Below are 17,180 nucleotides of genomic sequence, written 5' to 3'. Positions count from 1 at the left end.
TTTATTTAAGAATGCAATTGTTTGATATGTTTATTTAATACCTTAAAAATATAGTAAATAATCTATTGTAAATTGGAGCCAACTTGTCCCACAGGCCACATTTGCTCTCTCCACCCTAGCATGGTGCCTTTTGACTTTAATGTGAAGACGAATCACTTGTTCTCATGTTAAAATGCAGGTTCTGATTCAGTGGTGCCAGGTGGTGTTCAGGATCCTACATTTCTATCAAGCTTCCAGGGGGTGCTGATGCTGCCAGTTCTCACTGGGCACTTTGGGCAGCCAACGACAGGGAGACCTAAGCTGTGCCTGCCTTTCACATCTGGGGCTGTGCAGCGCAAGGAGATCACTAAGTAGGGGTTATGGGTATCACATAAGACGATACTGTTTATTTCAACACACTTTCACTGAGTGCCTGCTGCCATAACAGGCACTAGAAAGGGAAAAGGTAACACTGGTTCTTTGGTTTTACGGAGCTCCTGGGCAGGAACAGGGGCTGCAGGAGGATGCTGACATTAGTAGATGCCATGTTGGCAGAGAAGGATGCAACAGGAACTATAAGAGAAGCATAGCACAGCTGCTGTGAACACATCAGAAAAGGAAGAGGTTACTCTGGCTCAGTGGTCGGCAAACTCATTAGTCAACAGAGCCGCAGTTTGCCGACCACTGCTCTGGCTGAGCAAGAGCATGTGGTTTCATTGAGGAGGTGAGATTTGAACCACATATCTTTTGTAACAGGCTTACAGTGGATCTGAGTGGAAGGAGCTAAGTCTGAGAATGAACTGACTTCAAGAAAATTATTCTAGTCTTGATAGTACATCCTGTAGATCACAAACCAGATGAGGGGCACAGCATTGAGATCAATCCTGTGGCTTCTCTGTGGAAGGAGGAAGATTAAAGAAGTGTAGTGTTTGGACCAGAAATACCTCAATAAACATATGATGCTAGCTTGGAAGATGATCAAGCACAGAGGTGATGCTCAAACACATGGTGTGCCTTGCTTGTTGCAGACGGTCACGAAATCTTGTTCAAATATTTAAATTTGAGCAAACTACTCTGTGCTGTGTAAGCAGAGGTGGAAGTATGTTTCTGACCTCTCAAGTTTGACACAGTATAATGTTAATAATAGGACCAATTTCTCAGCACATATACTGTAGTTCGACTAGTCATTTGTCAACTCTATTAAAATATTATTTCCCAGTTAGTCACCAAGGTGTCCTCTCTATCTCTTCTCCTTTAGTCAGTCTGAAATTGTAAATTCCAATAACTTCCACTAAGTAAAACAGTTATAACGTAAGAAAGTGCTTGAATCTCATAGAAAGCCAGAGCACCCTAAGCCCCCAAGACAGAATATTTTCCTGAATAATAGTTAACTTGCAAAGATGAAAAACCTGAGGAAATTCATTCATTAGCTCTGGAAATCTCAAGCTTGTCTATCTTTTTTTTCTTCTTCTTCTTTTAACATTTGAAACCCTAGAAAGAAACACAATCTAGGGAGAAACAATTTGGAGGACTTCTTAATTATGTCCCTCATATGTAGATATTTCTCTGAGCACCATTAAGGCAAAGACATTTCTAAGCTGATTCCTGGGACTATGCTGGAAGGCCAGTAGGCATGTGTGTTGAGCTAATTCTAATACCTACCTCAGAATATACATGTATTTCCTCAGTTGGGGAATTTTGTCCATCTACAGTACAATGGTATGGTCTTGTCATTTATTTTCTAAATCTGTGTGGGACGTTATTCTAAACGCTTTCTTCTTTGGGGGTGTGTTTTTTGCTGGAATGAGGAGCCATGGATTTGGAAACTCTAGCTCTATTACAGATTTACAGCCTTGTTCTCCCTGAGGACCAGTCTGATGCTAATGTGATTGGGTTTACCTGTGAGACTCAGGATGAGTGCTGCTCATCACAGGTTTCTCTAGAGCTGCAGTGATTCCAATTTCTGCAGAGTCCATTTTAGAAATAGACTTTATAGAGATGCACATAATCAGTGTCTGCTTTACTCTGGCTGGCTGCTCTGATAAAGCCTTTTTAAAATTGGTGGATTAGTTGCCCTGGCCCGTGTAGCTCAGTTGGTTGGGCCTTGTCCAGTGGACTGAAAAGTTTCTGGTTCGATTCTCAGTCAGGGCACATGCCTGGGTTCCGGGCTCAATCCCTAGTAGGCGGTGTGCAGGAGGCAGCTGGGGGCATGCAGAAGGCTGCTAATCAATGCTTCGCTTTTGCATCAATATTTTTCTCTCCCTCTCCCTTTCTCTCTCTCTAAAAAAAAGTCAATTAAAAAATCTTAAAAATATAAAACTGGCAGATTCGGTAGGGCTGGACTCTCATCTCCCTCTCCTAGCTATGGTATGTACTAGCTGACTAGTATACCTGAGAGAACAAGGGTCTGGGTGATTAGCTCTTTTTCGGGTGTGATTTCCTTGTCTCATCTCTGTTTTCTTCTCCTCCAGGAGACATGGGTTCCATGAGGCAAGTGTAACCCTGAAGCCCAGCCCTGCAGCCACAGCCCAACACCCAGCTGGGCAGGCAGAGCACCATGGATGGCATCATTGAGCAGAAGAATATGCTCATGCACAGTAAGATCAACGATGCTGGCAAGAGGAATGGCTTAATTAACACCAGAAACTTCATGGCTGAGAGCAGAGACGGCCTGGTGTCTGTTTACCCAGCACCCCAGTATCAGAACTGCCGGCTGCTGGGCAGTGCAGCAGCAGCCACCCTGGACAGCGGCAGGAGTGAGCCAGTCCAGCAGCTGCTGGACCCCAACACCCTGCAGCAGTCAGTGGAGTCCCACTACCATCCTAACATCATCCTCTACTCCGAGGGCATGCTGCGCTCCTGGGGGGATGGCGTGGCTGCCGACTGCTGCGAGACCACCTTCATTGAGGACCGCTCACCCACCAAAGAGAGTCTGGAGTACCCCGATGGGAAGTTCATTGACCTCTCAGCTGATGACATCAAAATCCACACCCTCTCCTATGATGTGGAGGAGGAAGAGGAATTTCAGGATTTGGAGGTCAGATGGGAATGGGATCTGGTGATTTGGTGGGAATCCACGAGGGCCTGGCAAAAATTAGGGAATGAAACTAGTGAAAGATAAAATGCAGAGAAACTGAAACATTTTTGGTGCCCCTTAAACTCTTCAGTATTTGCAAAAGATGGGAGGAGTGAAGAGAGACTAAATGACCAAGACCCAGTGAGGGCTTCAGCAGGAATTCTCATCAGAAATGCCCTAAGGTAATAGCTGTGGCGATGGGGCTACAGGTGGATTTAAGGGTTGGCAGCACCAGCAGGTCACTTGGGAACTCCCGCTAACACCCCACCCACAGGAAAGAGGGGTCATTGGCAAAGTGAACAAGATGAGAGGGACATGTGGTGCTAGGCAGCAAAAGGCTAGAAATGCATGTGTGGTGACAATTTGGGATGTATTTTTGCTGCCAGATGTGCGTGGTTTCCTTAATTTGGCATGCCAAAGTTTCTACTAAAGGATCATTGTAGAGCTAAAACCTGCTGGAAGAAGTAGTAGAATTGATAGCCTTAAGAGAAGGGAAGTTAAATTATTGCAAGAGTCACTTCTTCATTAGACTGGAGAGCAGGTAAGGGTGGTTGGATTACATTCTTAGAAACATGCACATTGACTTGGTGTAACATGCACAACAGCCTCCAGTTTAGCTCGTCCCTTCTCCTTCGATGAAGCACCCCAAATGGGAGGTTCTTTTGTTCACAGAGCTGAACAAAAGCCATACATTTGTCAATTAAGAGGCAGGAACCCAAGCTGAAGGAAGTAATTTCACTGCCTTGAAGATAGAGGATATTCCTCCAGGACATGAGTGGCTGAGAAAAAAGAGCCAGATTTTCTGGTGGAGGCTGGAGAGAGCATGGAGGAAGAGGTTTGGAGTAGAATCAGACCCACACTCATGGGGCCCTGGACTAGGTAGAAGGCCAATGAAATAATGAGGAATTGATGGGTCAACGAGACCAGAATTGTCAGGATTGGAGGTGAAAGAAGCAGCTGGAGAGAGATGTTCTTCCTTTTTAATTGCATTTATTACAGTGACATTGGTTAAAAAATCATACAGGTTTCAGGTACACAGTTCTATAATACATCATCTGTATATTGTATTGTGTGTTTACCCCCCAAGTCAAGTCTCCTTCCATCTCTATTTACACCCCCTTTACTTTCCTCTACCTCCCCCCCACTGCCCTTTCCCTCTGGCAATCACATACTGTTCTCTGCATCCTAGAGTCTGTCTTCACTTTGTTTGTTAGTTTATTTTGTACATTAGATTCCACATATAAATGAAAAAATCTTGGATATTTCTCATAGCAATAATTTTTTTCTGATATATGACCTCTGGCAAGGGAAACGAAAGAAAAAATAGATGGGACTACATCAAACTAAAAAGTTTTTGGAAAGCAAAGGACACCATCAACAAGATGAAAGGGAAACAAGTTGTATGGGAGAACATATTCGTCAATGATACATTAATTTCCAAAATATATAAAGAACTTATACAACTCAACACCAGGAAAACAAACAATCTAATTTAAAAATCGGCAAAGAACCAGAATAGACACTTCTCCAAAAAGGACATACAGATGGCCAATAGGCAAAATGTTCAAGGACACTAATTATCGGAGAAATGCAAATTAAAACCACAATGAGCCCTGGCTGGTTTGGCTCAGTGGTTAGAGTGTTGGACTGTGGCCTGAAGGGTCACAGGTTTGATTCCTGGTCAGGGGAACGTACCTCAGTTGCAGGCTCCATCCCTGGCTGTGGTTAGGGCGCATGCAGGAGGCAACCAATTGAAGGGTCTCTCTCACATTGATGTTTCTTGCTCTCTCTCTCTCTCCTCCTCCCCACTCTCCTTCATTCTCTCTAAAAATCAACGGAAAAATATCCTCGGGTAAGAATTTAAAAAACCACACACACAATGAGATATCACCTCAAGCTTGTCAGTATGGCTATCATCAATAAATTAACAAACAACAAATGCTGCTGAGGATGTGGAGAAAGGGGAACCCTCATGCACTATTGATGAGAATGCAGATTGGTGCAGCCACTGGGGAAAACAATATGGAGAGACCTAAAAAATTAGAAATGGAACTGCCTTATGACTTAGCAATTCCACTTCTGGGAATATATCCCAAAAACTCGAAACCCTAACTCAAAAGACTACATGTACCCCATGTTCATTGCAGTGTTATTTTCAGTAGTTAAGTTTGGAAGCAGCCCAAGTGCCCATCAGTAGATGAGTGGATAAAAACGCTGTGGTACAGTTACACAATGGAATGCTACTCAGCCTTAAAAAAAGAAGGAAATCTTACCTTCTGGAACAGTATGGAAGGACCCAGTGCCTAATTAAGAAATGGAAAAATAAACAGTGATGTAGCAATCCCTATGCATAGAGCTGAAAACCAACTGACAAGCTGTGGAGAGAAGTTGTTCAAGTAGGAAAGGCTATACAAGGAGACCTGTTAAGGGGAAGAGAAGGGTGTGAGCTCTGGCAATGCTAGAGTTTTGAGAAAGTTGGGAGAGGGCTTTGGCTTCCATTCAAAAGCCTCTATTAAATGTCCACTCTGTTAAGGTCTGAGGTTTTTTGCTGAAAGCAAAAGTAGAAATGCTACTTACCTGCATACAGTTTAGGAAGCAGATACAAAAATGCAATTTCATCATAACAGAGAGTTGTAATGACTTCCCAGTCTGCCCTCAGAGCATCTAAGGGAGGGGATGGGGCTCCTGCACTGCATCTTGAGGAAGAGAACCAGACTGTTGGCCAAGAAGGGCTGTGGGGAGGTGGTGGGAGAATTTCAGTCCAAGGAGACATGTGAGCAGATAAAGCCTGGAGGCATCCAACCTAGATCTGCAGGGAACGCTAACTAGTTAGAATCGAAAAAACCTATGGATCATGGTGAGATCTTGGAGACAGGACCTAAAAGAAGTAGGGTCCCATCAGTGAGGGCCTTACCAGCCCTCTAAGGGAGGCTGGATTTTAGGTGGATAACTACAAGACAGGAAGGATGGACAAGTAATAGTGTCAAGAAGAGCCCTGTGGAGAGGTGGGTGTGAGAAGAGAGCCCAAGCCCATCTATAGCCTCAGGCCTGTTCAGGGTGCTGCTGTGCTGCACCACACAGGCCAGGCTGCTGGACACCCTGATGGCTGCTGGACACCCTGATGGCTGCTGGGAGTAGGGAACCACTGAGGGGTTTCAGGCTGCAGGACCATGGTCAGATCCGTATTTTTGGAAGCTGTTCTGGCTGCAGAGTGGGATAAGAGTGTAGGGGAGATGGAGGTGAGACAGGAGGGAGTATGGGGCTAGTTACACTGGAGGCACAGAGCCTGTTGGGGGCCTATTGTCAGGGATGGTGAAAGAGAGAATCAGGACAGCATTAAACTGAATATTTTTTAAGTGAAATAGGCCATTGTTTGGAGATGATGGGAAGGAAGGAGTTAGGCCTCTTTCTTTTTTAAAAAAAAATTGAATTTATTGGGTTGACACTGGTTCACAAAACCACACATGTTTCAAATGTACAACTCGATAAAACGTTATCTGCACACTGCATCATGTGCCTATCACCCCAAGCAAAGTCTCTTTCCATCCCCACTCCCCCCACTTTTGTCCACCTCCACCTAGCCCCCCAGCTCTTTCCCTCTGGCTATCACCACACTGTTGTCTGTGTCTGTGTGTTACTTATGAAGGTGAAGGAATTAGCCAAAAAAACATGCATCCACAGACCTCTCTTGTACATAGATGTTTCCAGTCCCCTAAGTGGCCAAGTTGGCCAGCAAAGGATTTTTAGTTTTGCTACGAGTTTTGGGAAAACAGCTTCAATATATAATATCCACCAGCAATGAAAAGTTTGGAATAGAAAATGTAAAAGAAGTTCCTGAATGTCTCCATCATTCTCCTGACACTTGTTATACCCATGTGTTTCATATCCATATCCTTGAATAGGTACAGTAGGCCAAGGGCAGTGGAGATGAACAGACAGCTCTCAATTTAGTTTTGTCTGATGATTCCTTTGATTGGATTCAGGTGACTGCATTTTTGGCAGGACCAACATGTAGGTGATGCAATGCCCTTGTCAGTACCTTCAGGAGGCCCTTGGTGTCAATGTGCCCCATTCCTCATGGTGGTAATTTTATCACTTGTTGAAGTTTCTCACTGGCCAAGTGATGGTGTTTCTTTGCAATTATTAAGTATTTTTTAGAAATGTACTTGTTGGGAGAACACATCGTGTGTTCCATTAGCCGTTTACCTACTGTTTTTACCATTCATCAAATTTCTAACTCTATAGTTCTCTCTAAATGTATTAGTTGGCATTCCATTACAAGGAAGAGTTATTCCTCCCCATATTTATTGTTTTATCTATTTATTACTTTGTTTCAGGCTGGCCATTGATTCTTATTTTATTCAGTGAGTTGCTGTCACATTTATTATAATGTGTATTGCATATTTATTCTGTTGCTCACTTTGTTATAAGGGAAAGGAAAGGCCCCTTCAAGTTGGCTTCTATGCCTTTTTGCAGTAGCTCATCATTCTTTAATCAGCTGTGATCATCATTTCCTGCTACGGCAAGCTGCTCCAAATGTATCTTGTCTGTTGCCAGCCCCAGCCCCGAAATCAGCCATTACTCCAAAGAGCCCAGGCTCCTTTTGTTGAAGAAATTGCATTCAGAAACCAACATAGGACTACTAGATCTCCTCATTGCTACTTGGGACAGGTGGGGGTGTCATTGTATCTAAGCCCTCTCAGCAGACTGAGCTGGGAATATACATAAACATATCTATATAATAGTGTGCATTTACATGCACATATATTTTTATATTATAGATAGATAGATAGAAACTGATACCCTCAATTCCAGTTTAATCAGTGCACATTCTTTGAGAGAGCAAGAAAAAAAACTCATAGACACAGACAACAGTAGGGTGATAGGATGATTACAAGAGGGAAAGGGGGCTTAGGGATGTAGAAGAGGCTTGTAAAGGGAGGATAAATGGTGACGCAAAGAGACTTGACTTTGAATGGTGAACACACAATACAATATACTGATGGTGTGTTATAGAATTATACTCGAAGCCTATATACATTTATTTACTACTATCACCCCAATAATTCAATAAAAATTGCAAATTATAAATAAATAAACAAATGTACAATATTAGCTTCAGGTGTACAACACAGTGAGTGAATAGACATTTATATTCCTTATGGAGTAATTACCACAATGAATCTAGTAACCACCTGACATTGTATATAGTTATTATGATATCATTGACTATATTGCCTCTGATGTACTTTACATCCCTATGACTATTTTTATAACTGGTAGTTTGTACTTCCTAATCTCAGCATTATGGGCCAAAGGAACTGGATTGCATTCATTCTGGAAGATGCAAGACACTGGTATTGTATTTTATTTCCCTTTCAGTTAACTTTATTTTCCCCCCATCTTTAGAAAATTTTATCTTTAAGCTCTTAATCGGATTAGCATCTTCTAAAAATACCTCCTTCCTCAAGGAATGTAAACTCATTTAGGGACTATTGTACCAGATACTACTAGGAGGCCAAAAAAAAAAAAAAAAAGTTCTAAGTGATGTATTAACTCCCATATTTTCAAACTTTTTTTATTTTTTAGTTGAGAGTTTTCCTGGGAACCCAACATGCAAAAGAGGAAGAGGGGAAGCTGTTTGGGTGCCAGCCGGTTTGGGAACTTAGGGCTGTAGATCTCATCCCCCCTTCACAGAGGCCCCAGGCCCGCTGCGTGCCCTATAGCACGGAAGTGCCCCTCTTAAAGTGACACCTGACCCTGCCAGCTGAGCATGCTCTCTGGGATGTCCCCTAAAAGGCAAGTGGAGAACAACTGTTCAGACCAGAGCCACCAAAGCAAGTGGTGTTTTCCCCATTTCCGGGCACACAGAGGGGGGTAGATCTAGATGGCTATGACTGAAGTCACGTCAAACATGCTGCAGTTAGAAACACATATTTGTTGTGAAATCGTGTCCCTGTTTTTACTTGCCTGATAATGGAGAGGTGGTTAACAAATAACTGAATTCCCAGCTTTTAGGAATTAGAATAAAGAGTGCAATACATCTTCCTATGATACTCCAGGGTGCTAGTTTAGAGGGGTGATTATTTTTTCAATAATTCTTTATTGTTTAAAGTATTACATATGTCCCTCTTTTTTCCCCATTAACCCCCGCCAGCCCACCTTCGCCCCACCCTAGGCCTTCAGCACCCTATTGTCTGTGTCCATGGGTTATGCATATCCTATATAATAAAGATCCTATATAATAAAGACGTAATATGCAAATGGTTGTTATGCCGTGAAGCGTAATGACCAGATCACGGATCAGCAGGAGAGTGGGGCAGCGAGCTACTGAGTAGGAGGATGACGGTTGAGTGTTTCTAAGGAAAATCTTGTATCTGCTTTGGGCTATCTCAGTGCAGGGGAGGAGAGGGCTGGGCTGCACAGCACGTGCTCCCAGCATTACATACTTGAAAGAGGCTGCAGCAAGGGCTGAGGTCTGGCTCCGTGCTATGCTTTCCTCCTTGTCCTGGCCGACTGATTCCAAAATTGTGAACTCAAATGCCTTGGCCCTCACTGAGCACTGGGAAGGGAGTGACAGACACTGGGATTGTTTCTAGCATGGCCTCTACCCCTGTGGTGGAGAATAAAGATGGCCCCAGGCCTTAGACCGTCCCTGCAGCCTTGTTGCTCACTGGTCACACCCTCTGCTGTGCCCCAGGCCCAAGACACCCCCTGACCCCTGTCTCCACCTCTCCTCTCCCTCCCACCTTTTCTACACAGCTTTCCCTAGGAATCCCCAAATCCACACCACTTTTGGAAAAACGGTGGAGCTCTTTCCAGCTCCTTGTCCTGTTGTCTACCTGGCCCATTCAGGTACAACATGCTCAACAGACGAGCTCTTTAAAGGGGCCCCAAAGACACAGTTTCAGTCTTGCAGTAGAGGGGTTTGTTGCCTTAATTTGCTTCTATCGCACCTGTGTAGGAAATAGTCTCTATTGACAAGAGAATTACTACCTAGTAGGAGAAACTAAATTTTATTCCTGGAATAATTTAATAGTAATTTAGGGTAATATGTGTTCAGAAACTAAAATATGATTTCTTTGCATTTCATAGTATTGAACCCCCAGATCTCTATGCCTCTTTGCATCTGCAAGCCTTGTACTCATTACACAGAGAGGGTCCTCAGGAGACATCTGTGGTGTTTATTGATCTAGTTTTGGGTAAAGGAGAGGCTAATGGGGCTTCAAGGTGCTGGGGAAAGCTGGGATGATTTCACCTAGTCTTCCACAGCCAGGCTGCCCAAATAAAACCCCTAAGTGGATACCCGGGGATCTTTGGGGCCCACCCTAATGGTGCAGGTGAAGGAAGATAATCCCAGTGTCAGCCTTGTAAGAAACCCAGGGCTCGCCCGGCCGGCGTGGCTCAGTGGATGAGCGTCAACCTATGATTCGGGAGGTCACAGTTCAATTCCCAGTCAGGGCACATGCCCAGGTTGTGGACTCAATCCCCAGTGATTCCTCTCTGAAATCAATAAAAATATTTTTATAAAAAAGAAACCCAGGGCTCAAAACCCAGACACTAGCCTTGCCATTTCCTTCTGTGGCAGTAGAAGCTCTGCTAGGTGTTGACCTGTCTGGGATATCAAAGATGCTTCCCCACACTTCTCTACTCGGACGCAGACAAAGATACCATGCTGCATGCTGGCTACCAAGACCATAGGACATCGAGTATGCAGCTGACAGACACACGCAGGTTGACAGACACACCTGCCTGCATGCTGGCCATGGTTCGTCCTTAGTTCTGTTCATCAGCTGCCCTGAGTAAGACAGCCTTGAGCCGGATGGGTCGTCATTCTTCCCCATCCTTCCTGCGATCTCACCTGAATGGCGGCTAGGGTGTGCATCCTGGAATACACAGGGAAGGCGTTTTAGGTGGGGAAGGAGAGGAGCCGCGGTGGGGCAGAAGGGCTGAAGACGGTGCATTCATGGGCATTGATAAGCCTAAAGGAGCCCAGGGCATTCTGAACAACCTGGGAGCTTTGCTGCGTCAGTCGGTGCTGTCAGTGTTAGCTGAGGGCACACATGAATTCTTCACTCACTTGGCAGGTACATTAGGTGCCTACTGTGTGCCAGGCGTTATTGTAGGCACTTAGGATATAGTTACAAATAAAACATGCATAGACTTCTGCCCTCCTAGCACTTAGAGGAAGGGACTCAGACAGTAAATAAGTCAGCACCACCTGGGGATCAAAGGGATGCACCAGGCAGGTATGAGGGTAGCGGTGACAGTCTGGCAGGGTATTCTGGAAAGCTCTGAGGAGAAGTGGCATTTGGGTAAAGCCCTGAATATGGTGAGAAAACTAGTCATGTGTATATGTGGGGAAGAGAGTTCCCAGCTGAGGAACAGCAAGTGCAAGGGCCCTGGGACAGGAGCAGGTGCCGGCATGTTGGAGGAACAGCAGAGAGCTCCCTGTTGGTGGGAAAGAGTGGGGCAAGAGTTAATAGGGATCAGACCCCATAAGACAGGGCTGTCTAACAGAGTTTCCTGAGATGATGGAAATGCTGCGAATCTGTGCTATCCACCGTGAGAGGCACCAACAGCCTCTGGCTACTGAGCACTGGCATATGGTAATGTGGCTTGGGAACTAGTTGTTAGGTGTATTTGATTTGAGATCATTTCAGTTTTTGGAGCTCCCTGTGGCTATGGCTGCTTGCACCAGTCCGCACAGAGGTGGGTGTCCTGGGCAGCTCTGAGGCCTCTGTGCTCAATCCTCAGTCAGACAGGTCCAAGGGACCAGGGGTCGTGGGTGAACTGTGTCTCAGTGCACACCCTCAGGTGGTGCTGGGTTCCTTCGGATCCTGCTCTGCCCGCGGCTCGTTGAGCACCAGGCCCATGCCATGAGATTTCTCCAGGCTGAGTCTCAGGGAAACGTACTCCACAGAGTTCTTTGTGAGGACACAGGGATGGTGGAGGCCTCTGCACTGTGAGCACCTCTGTCCCTTTATAATTTCCATTGCCAAATGCATCTTGCCTATTTTAGAAAAAAAAAATGAAAACCCAGAAATGCAAAAAGAAAGAAAGAAGTTAATGGTATGCCCTCCATTCAGAAGCATCTAACTCCGGGCGCCCTGGAGGAACTATGATACATTCACTTTCTACCCTGGTTTTTCACTCCATTTATTATAAGCACCTTCCTTGGGCAACCAATAAACAGCCATGCCACCAGTTTTAGTTTTCTCACCATATTCAGGGCTTTACTCAAATGCCACTTCTCCTCAGAGCTTTCCAGGATACCCTGCCAGACTGTCACTGCTGTCTCCCACTGCTACCCTCATACCTGCCTGGTGTGTAGAATTCTTTTATAATTTTACTGTTTTTAAACAGTGCTGCCAGGAACACTCTAGAACAGTGATGGCGAACCTATGACACGCGTGTCAGCACTGACACGCGTAGCCATTTCTGGTGACACGCGGCCGCATGCCGAGGATGAAACATTTGCTGCTCCTGAGGATGAAACATTTGCGACTAGAGTCTTGGAGTTAGTTTTTTCCTCAAAGTGACACACTACCCGAGTTATGCTCAGTTTTTTGGCGAAGTTTGACACACCAAGCTCAAAAGGTTGCCCATCACTGCTCTAGAAGGAACACCCCTGCATGCTTGTCCTTGTGTTTCTTAAACGGTGCTCCTGCAACCTGAGCCTCCACAGGAAGGCTGCATCCTGGACTACTCTGCATCCTGGCCTAGTCGAGGCCCATGCCTGTACCATCCTGCTCGCTGGTCCTCTGCTCTCTCCCTCAAGCTGAGCAGTAGGTGCTCCCCAGAATTAGCAAGCAGAGAAGGCCAGGGGGGATTGGGAGAGCAGCATGTGGCCCAGAGGGAGGCATTGTGGGGATGGGTGAGGCCTGAGGGAGACTAAGTCACACAGCTGAGCACAGCTTCCCACCCCTGAAAAGGCACCCTGCAGCCCTTGCTCACAGAGCTGAGAGAATGGGAAACATCGGGACTTAAAATACCCCAGGGAAGAAAACCCCAAGCTGACTAAAAGCCATTCCACTGAGTGGAGGCAACAAAAATGGGATAGAGAATGAGCAGATGGTGGGGGGAGCGGCCAGATCAGCGGGGCACCGGCTGAGGGACCCAGCGGCTCCTTCCTTTCTCTACCTTTTTGTAGCATTTGCCTCCTGCAAAGGGTTAGCTCAAAAGGGAGGACCTTCATGTGGACTGTCACCTCCATTAAATTACTTTCAATCTGCGTTGCAGCTATTCCAATCCAACGACCCATGAGGAGGAATTTTAGAAACAGCTGCTGTGGATGATGATGTATTGGTGTTGGTAGTTATGCATATTTTCTCCGTTTGGTTTATTGGTGTGTACATAGCCTCCTGCACGCGCCCTCATTTCCTCTCCTTGCTGTTTGGTGGCACGAAGCCCACAGCCACTTACAACCTACTAATGGAAGAAAGAGCATGAAAAGAGCTGGGCCGTTCTGTCTACCCTGTAATTTGTCTGAATCTATTTTAAAACCTATTTTAGTCAAGATTGACTAATTGTTCTGGTGCCATGTAGCCACAACTTGGTAATTTGTAGTGTGCTTCCTTACGCTTCTAAATAAAAATCTGTGAGGATTCTGGGGGAGTGCCCTGAAGTCTAATTCTTTGCTTCATGGGTATAGTGGTGTCATTCTAAGCAGTTTCCAAAGGCAGAAGTTGGTGCTGCCGCTGCCTGTGTGGCCTGGGCCAGCAGTTCACACACCCTGGCCATTTGATTGAGAAAACTCTCAACTGGACACTGTCACCACTGGCCTCCATGTCACCACCATGAAACAGACCAGCCAAGAAGTTAAGTCATGCCCAACCGGCTGGCTCAGTGATTGAGTGTCGACCTATGGACCAGGTCACAGTTTGATTCCCAGGCAGGGCACATGCCCACATTGAGGGCTTGCTCCCCAGTGTGGGGCGTGCAGGAGGCAGCCGATCAATGATTTTCTCTCATCTTTGATGTTTCTATCTCTCTCTCCCCCTCTCCCTTCCTCTCTGAAATCAATAAAGATATATTAAAAAAATAAAAATAAGTAAAGTCATCAGAATCCTTGGGTCATAGGAGACACCTTATCTTTGAACGAGAAGCGACTGAGGTAAAGTGGAGTTTATTCATAGCCACGTTTTTGGTTGGGGTCCAAACACAGCATAATCTGGACTGAGCAGCCACTGACTGGGTGGTTCTGTGATTTGGAAAGATTTCAGTTTCCTGGAGTCCAACTCTGTCCTTTGTAAAATAGAAATAACAGTAAAGACAGGAATAACACCTATTTCCAGAGTTGCTGTTAGAATCCAGCCAACTCAGGTATATAAAACTCTTTGTGAACTAAAACCAAAAAAACAAAAATCATTTAAAAAAAAACACTCAAAAAAGAAACAATTAAAAACACTAAACAAATATCCATAGACAGAGTTGCTGTACATGTGTGAGGACACCCAGGAGCAGCACCTGGACCCGTCCGCATGAAGTTCATGAACTCAGGGACTGAGCTGAGGGTTAGAAGAGGCTGTCCTTTCAGTCCTGCCCCTCCACCTGGCTCAGAGGCTCTTTGGTTTCACTCAACCTGGGACTGTCACCGTAGGCTCTTCCCTCCCCAGAAAGTGCAGCTCAGCCTTTCCAGCACAGCTCGGCACTCCAGGCCCCTTGTTTCCAGATGAGGGTCTGGACACCCTGGGGTGGACACGGCTGTGGAGAGGAAGGGCTATGAAGATACTCAGACTCTGCCCGGCAACACTGCACAGCCTCCATTCAAATAAGAGATTTTAACTTCCACGGGGCTGGCACCTGTGCATCTCCACCTGATACCGCTGTAATAACCTGGTTATTGTTTAACAGGAAAGGAGTGAATGCGGAGACCAGATAGTATAGGCTTGCCACTTACACAGCTTTGCCAAAAAGCTGCATTTAACACTCTCCAGGTCTATTCCCCGCTGATCCATGGGGGAAGGGACTAGACAAAGGCAGGTTCGACGCATGCCCAGTAAGGTCTGAGTGATGTGGGAGGCTAATTGCCCGTCAGTCAGACCTGGAAATCGGTAATTGGCCAGAATGGGCATGGCCACTGCAAGCGCACAAAACCTGAATGTTTCATCTTCTAAACAAAGGAGTGAGCTCTCTTGGCTCCCATGCCCGTTCCCGTTGGGCCTCCTGCAGCAGGGGCTGCGCTCCCCTCTGCCCACATGGCGCACGGCCTTGTTGGGCTCCACAAAAGGACTAATAGACTCTAACCTGGCCTGAATGCTGAACCACTCCCGGCTGCAACATGGGATGGAAACTCTGGACACTGGCCCTCTTTCTGGCTCTACGGAACTCCCAGCTGCCCCTCTTCCTGGACTGGCTTGGGGGAAATGGGACACTGGAACCTGAGAGATGTAGCTCTGCACCAATTAAATCTTCTGCCACCTCATCCTCCCGTGGGGGCTTCTGAAAATTCCTATTTCAGCCGCACCCCAAGAACCCCACGAACAGTGGAGGGTCCCCACTCATGTACCCCTCCGGCAGCACACCCATGAGGCAGCCCTCATCCGCCCATGAGCCTCACCCATGAATTATGCATCCCTGAAGGCTGCTCAGTTCCCGTCTCTGACAGACAGAAAGGGAGTAATTTTCATTTCCCTCTATTGTTGGGGAGACCATCTGGGAGGTGATGCTGCAGAGTACAAGAATGTAAATTCCAGACACAGCTCTGGGGGGCATATGCTGTGTGATCCCAAACTCGGCAGTGCCTGTGACTCACCCGAGAAGGGGCAGTGCCCCCCGGGCAGGAAGGGGCTGGTCCTCAAAGCCCCTGCCCTGCAGGGCTGGAGGGACAGCTGCTGTGTAGACCGTGCGTCACCCACGTCCATCACAGGGCCCTCCAGACAAGGTCCTTGCTTGTGGTTTGAGTGAGCCCATCAGACTTTGCCTGTTTTCTCAACGAGACAAGAGAAGTCCTAACAGGAAGCTTCTACCGTTTCACTAAAGCACCGCTGCTGTCTGCACACTGATTAGAGGCTCTGGTGGGCATTTCACGTGCATTTTAATTAACAAAATAGGAAAGGACATCGTTGTCACCTGTGGGCTTCATCGGTGCCTGTCTGCGTAGGAAGGCAGGGGAGACACGAGGGGCGTTGTTGGGTGGTACTGGTGGCCATGGCACCCACACAGGTGTTAGGCTCATACAGAGCACCCACCTGAGTGTGTGGTACCTCTGAAGCCACCTCTACGGAACTCCCAGCTGCCCCTCTTCCTGGACTGGCTTGGGGGAAATAGGATATTGGAACCTGAGAGATGTAGCTCTGCACCAATTAAATCTTTGGCCAGCATGCACTGCGGTGGTCCTGCATGTCTCCAGCCCGCACCAGGAGGCACGTGTTGAACAACCTCCTACAGCTGACAGAAGCTGGAGTAAAATGTGACTCCATCTCTATAAAATCATCACGGAGAGTGGCCCCAGTTTGGGATGAATCGGCACGAGTGTGCCATATGCTGACGAGGAGAGAAAACGTGTCGTGGCGGCCCAGCAAGTGGGATAACTAATTGGAACAAAAGCATCCTCTAGCTGGCATGTAGGAGTGGAAGCACATTGGCATGATTATTACCAGTAAGGACCGACCCAAAGCAGATCTGCCTCAAGATGGCCTGTAGTGAGTGGGTTCTTGACTTTGTGTAGGAAAGATTTCACCTCAGGAGTGCAGATGGGTTTGAGAGTGCATTTACTAACGCTGGGGACAGTGGAACAAAGGAAGGAATTAGGGTAGAAGAAACAGCAGGGGAGAGCCTAGGCGGGGCTCTACTAGTGCTTTGGTTCTCTAGAAATGTTACAGGAAAGAGCTGAGCCAAAGCAGGGCTGCTGTAGCTCACTGGGAAGTCAGAGAAAAGGGGGCCTTGGAGACAGACTCAGGGGGTGAGCCCAGGTCAGGCTTCAGCTGCCCACTGCTCCCTGGTTGCAAGTCTCATGGGGACCCTTAGAGTTCAGGAAGAAATCAAATGTTCGTGCCCAAGAAGGGGCATAGGCACCACACTGATTCTTTGTCCTGAGAGCTTTTTATCCCCGCTCCCCCCACTTTTTTTTCCGCAGGTGAGAATCTTAGGGGAGGGTTTCAGCAGACTATTCATCAGCTTT

At 46.5% G+C, this 17,180-nt stretch overlaps 1 protein-coding gene across 2 annotated transcripts in view; it reads left to right on the top strand.

The window, feature by feature from the left end:
• Positions 1–2,536: 2,536 nt before the first annotated feature.
• SYNDIG1 (synapse differentiation inducing 1) overlaps positions 2,537–17,180 on the top strand; it is a gene marked incomplete at both ends in the record, with an annotated part of 63,979 nt that continues 49,335 nt past the window's right edge. For both annotated transcript variants that reach the window (XM_079784992.1, XM_079784991.1), the window contains one exon: positions 2,537–3,016. In XM_079784992.1, the coding sequence (XP_079641118.1) occupies positions 2,537–3,016 (480 nt within the window). The remainder of the gene's footprint in view (positions 3,017–17,180) is intronic.

Source organism: Cnephaeus nilssonii (assembly GCF_951640355.1).
Source record: "Cnephaeus nilssonii genome assembly, chromosome: 11".
In the NCBI taxonomy this organism is placed as follows: Eukaryota; Metazoa; Chordata; class Mammalia; order Chiroptera; family Vespertilionidae; genus Cnephaeus; species Cnephaeus nilssonii.
This window is presented reverse-complemented; position numbering and strand designations above follow the sequence as displayed.